Below are 2,812 nucleotides of genomic sequence, written 5' to 3'. Positions count from 1 at the left end.
TTATTGAAAAATTTGCAAATTCGCTTTTTATTTACATTAAATTAGACTGTGTGAAAGAGCTGCATGCGGCTCCTGAGCTGTAGTTTGGCTACCCCTGGTACAGGGTTTCCATGGCAAGAGACTAACAGAGAGGGTTTCTCATTGCCTGCCTCTGCATTGCACCCCTGATATTTGTTTCCAAATACTAACCGGGGCCAACCCTGCTTACCTTCCTAACCATTTCAGGCTAGCCTGGACCATCCAGAACAGGGGTTTTAACAATACTCTTCTTTTACTCTGCTTCACTGTTTGCAAGATTTCTCTTTTTAAAGAAAACCTTCTTGCCTTTTGTGGCTTCCCTGACTTTGCTTGTTAACTACACTGGTAGCCTCACACGGTTGCCAGGTCCCCTCATCACTCCAGTGGGGGGATTTAGAGGGTGTTCTGGGGGTGGGCAGTGATGCCCCAAGCCCTGCCCCCAATAGTGACCACCCACCGCTCCACCCCTCCCCTCCTGCCCAATTTAAAGGGCTTCAGTTGATGGGGGGGACCACATGGCCCGCTGACCAGCTGGAGGGCACTTTAAATCTAGCAGGAAGAAGGGAGAGGGGCACTCATGGGCTGCACACTCGGCTTGCAAAAAGACCCTTTAAAAAGACCATAGAGTTTTTTACCCAAATGCTAGAGCATCCCCTGAACAACGTGCCCAGTGCGATGATATCACTTCTGGGTGATGTCATTGCAACACATGCTTTACATGTGCACCAGAAGACCCCAGGAGTCAGGCTGGAGCCCCCCGCTGTGACGCAGGTATAGGATGTGTCATTTTAAAAAGTTCATATTCTTTGGTCCTTTGCAACAGTAACACATATTTGAATTTGTCATCGACCAGTTATTGCAACTAAGCATATTTACGTGACTTTTGTTTTACAAGACAGAGACTCAAGTCTGAATAATACACAGTATTTTAAAGTTGATGCAATTATTATTTCTGTAGAATGATCAACACACTTATTGGGAATTATAGCCTCATTATTTAATTATAGTGTATCTGCATCATTTATTATGCAAGAAAGCAATTATATCAGGCAGTATATGACTGGACACACCCCTACTTAGCTTCTGATTGGCTACACAGTTAGGCCTTGACTCATTATACAGCAAATAAATATAAGCTCACTCAGGCTAGACAGGCATGGATTTCTTCCTACTTGTTCTTTAGCTATATAGATGTAAATGGACACATGAGGAAGCCCTAACGGGAAAGCTTCTCGTCCTCTTCTTTTGAATGCAAGACCTTCTTTAGGAAAGTATACCTGGGTACTTCTTGTTTGAGTGTGATTTTGTGAAAACGAACATGGCCTGCTGTGCCTTGGAAATTCTGGGGTTGGTGCTTGGACTCATTGGGGTGTCTGGAAGTTTTGCTGTCACTCTGATGCCCCAGTGGAAAGTAACTGCCTTCACTGGAGATACTATTGTACTCTTCGAAATTCACTGGGTAGGCCTGTGGAAGAACTGTATCAGTCGTATGGATGGTGTCCGTGTGTGCGTAAACCATAAATCAACACTGGCTCTTGAACTTTCTTTAGGAGTATCCAGAGGGATCATGTGCACTGCATGTGCATTATCAGTTATTGCCTTTCTGATTGCCATTCCTGGCATGAAGTGCTTCAAATGTCTTGGCAATAATGAGCAAACCAAGAACAAGATGTTATTGGCTGCTGGAATAATTTTTATTTTGACTGGGATTATTGTGCTCATTCCTGTTTCCTGGATTGCTCACATCATCATCCAGGATTTTTACAATCCGGCAATCCCGAATTCCCAGAAATATGACTTGGGAGAAGCCCTCTATTTAGGCTGGACAACCTCAGCATTCCTGATCAGTGGAGGAGGCATATTATGCAGCTTCTGCCACCGTACAAAGAATACTAGGAGATTTCTCTCACCATCCAGCCACAGAATGAACAAACCTGAACATGTCAAAGGGAAGCCTGCATCTGTATGCTCCTACATCTGACTGCTTCATTTCCCCATGTTGCTTTGGGCTGCAGCATTGTTCTTCTGAACTGTATATCAATGGCCCAACATTCACCTAGGGTCACTGAAACAATAGATCGCCATGTGTGGGTATGTTGTTGTCACATGCAAATGTATGTGGGATTTAACACACCATATCTGGCAATGTACCGCATAACAATATATTATAACCTACATGTGCCAACTTGTGTGCTATGCACTGTGTCTGCATGGCTAGCAACACAGGCATACTGGATCCTGAAATTCTCTGTATTTAGGGGACTATACTTCTGTACCATGTTGATGTGCATTGCTGGGGTTTCTTTTCTACAAAGACCAGTTTTCAAAATGATGATCGAGAAGTTGTGCCTGTGATGGACAGTGCCTAGTGGCATCCTAAACCTGCAGAGACCTACCTCCCTGCTTTAATAGCACTCTTGTGGAATATGTGTGACATTGCTTTCTTGTCTTCAAGCAGACTTAAGGCAGGCTTGCCATTTCCCCACCAGGGATAGGGGATCTTGGCCCCCAGCCACTGCTTCTGTGGCTGATGGGAGAAAAATAATTTTTAAAATGTCTGTTGGTCAACAATGTAAACCCTATGAACTAATCAGTTTAGCCCAGCACACGCAGAGTCAGTGAGTGAAGGCTAGCAGCACGGGGAGAGTTTGTTTGCTGAGGAGCTGGATACAATTCTAGGCACTTATCACCTTGCATAAGGTAACTGAAATTTATATATATGAAATGTTAATCGGGAAGGGGTGGTAAATTTAGTATGACTGGTATTGTTATTGGAATCGTATTGCTAATTTAG

At 43.9% G+C, this 2,812-nt stretch overlaps 1 protein-coding gene across 1 annotated transcript; it reads left to right on the top strand.

The window, feature by feature from the left end:
• The first annotated feature begins 1,336 nt into the window (after positions 1-1,336).
• On the top strand, positions 1,337-1,999 carry LOC107109048 (claudin-8-like). Its single transcript, XM_015409623.1, has one exon. It carries the CDS (start codon positions 1,337-1,339, stop codon positions 1,997-1,999), a length of 663 nt encoding a protein of 220 aa, XP_015265109.1.
• The last annotated feature ends 813 nt before the right edge of the window (positions 2,000-2,812 follow it).

This window comes from Gekko japonicus, unplaced genomic scaffold (assembly GCF_001447785.1).
Source record: "Gekko japonicus isolate JY-2015 unplaced genomic scaffold, Gekko_japonicus_V1.1 scaffold2601, whole genome shotgun sequence".
NCBI classification, from domain to species: domain Eukaryota; kingdom Metazoa; phylum Chordata; class Lepidosauria; order Squamata; family Gekkonidae; genus Gekko; species Gekko japonicus.
This window is presented reverse-complemented; position numbering and strand designations above follow the sequence as displayed.

What these genes read in the sequence shown, in the direction of transcription:
- LOC107109048 (XM_015409623.1), top strand. Translation starts at nt 1,337, where the DNA reads ATGGCCTGCTGTGCCTTGGAAATTCTGGGGTTGGTGCTTGGACTCATT.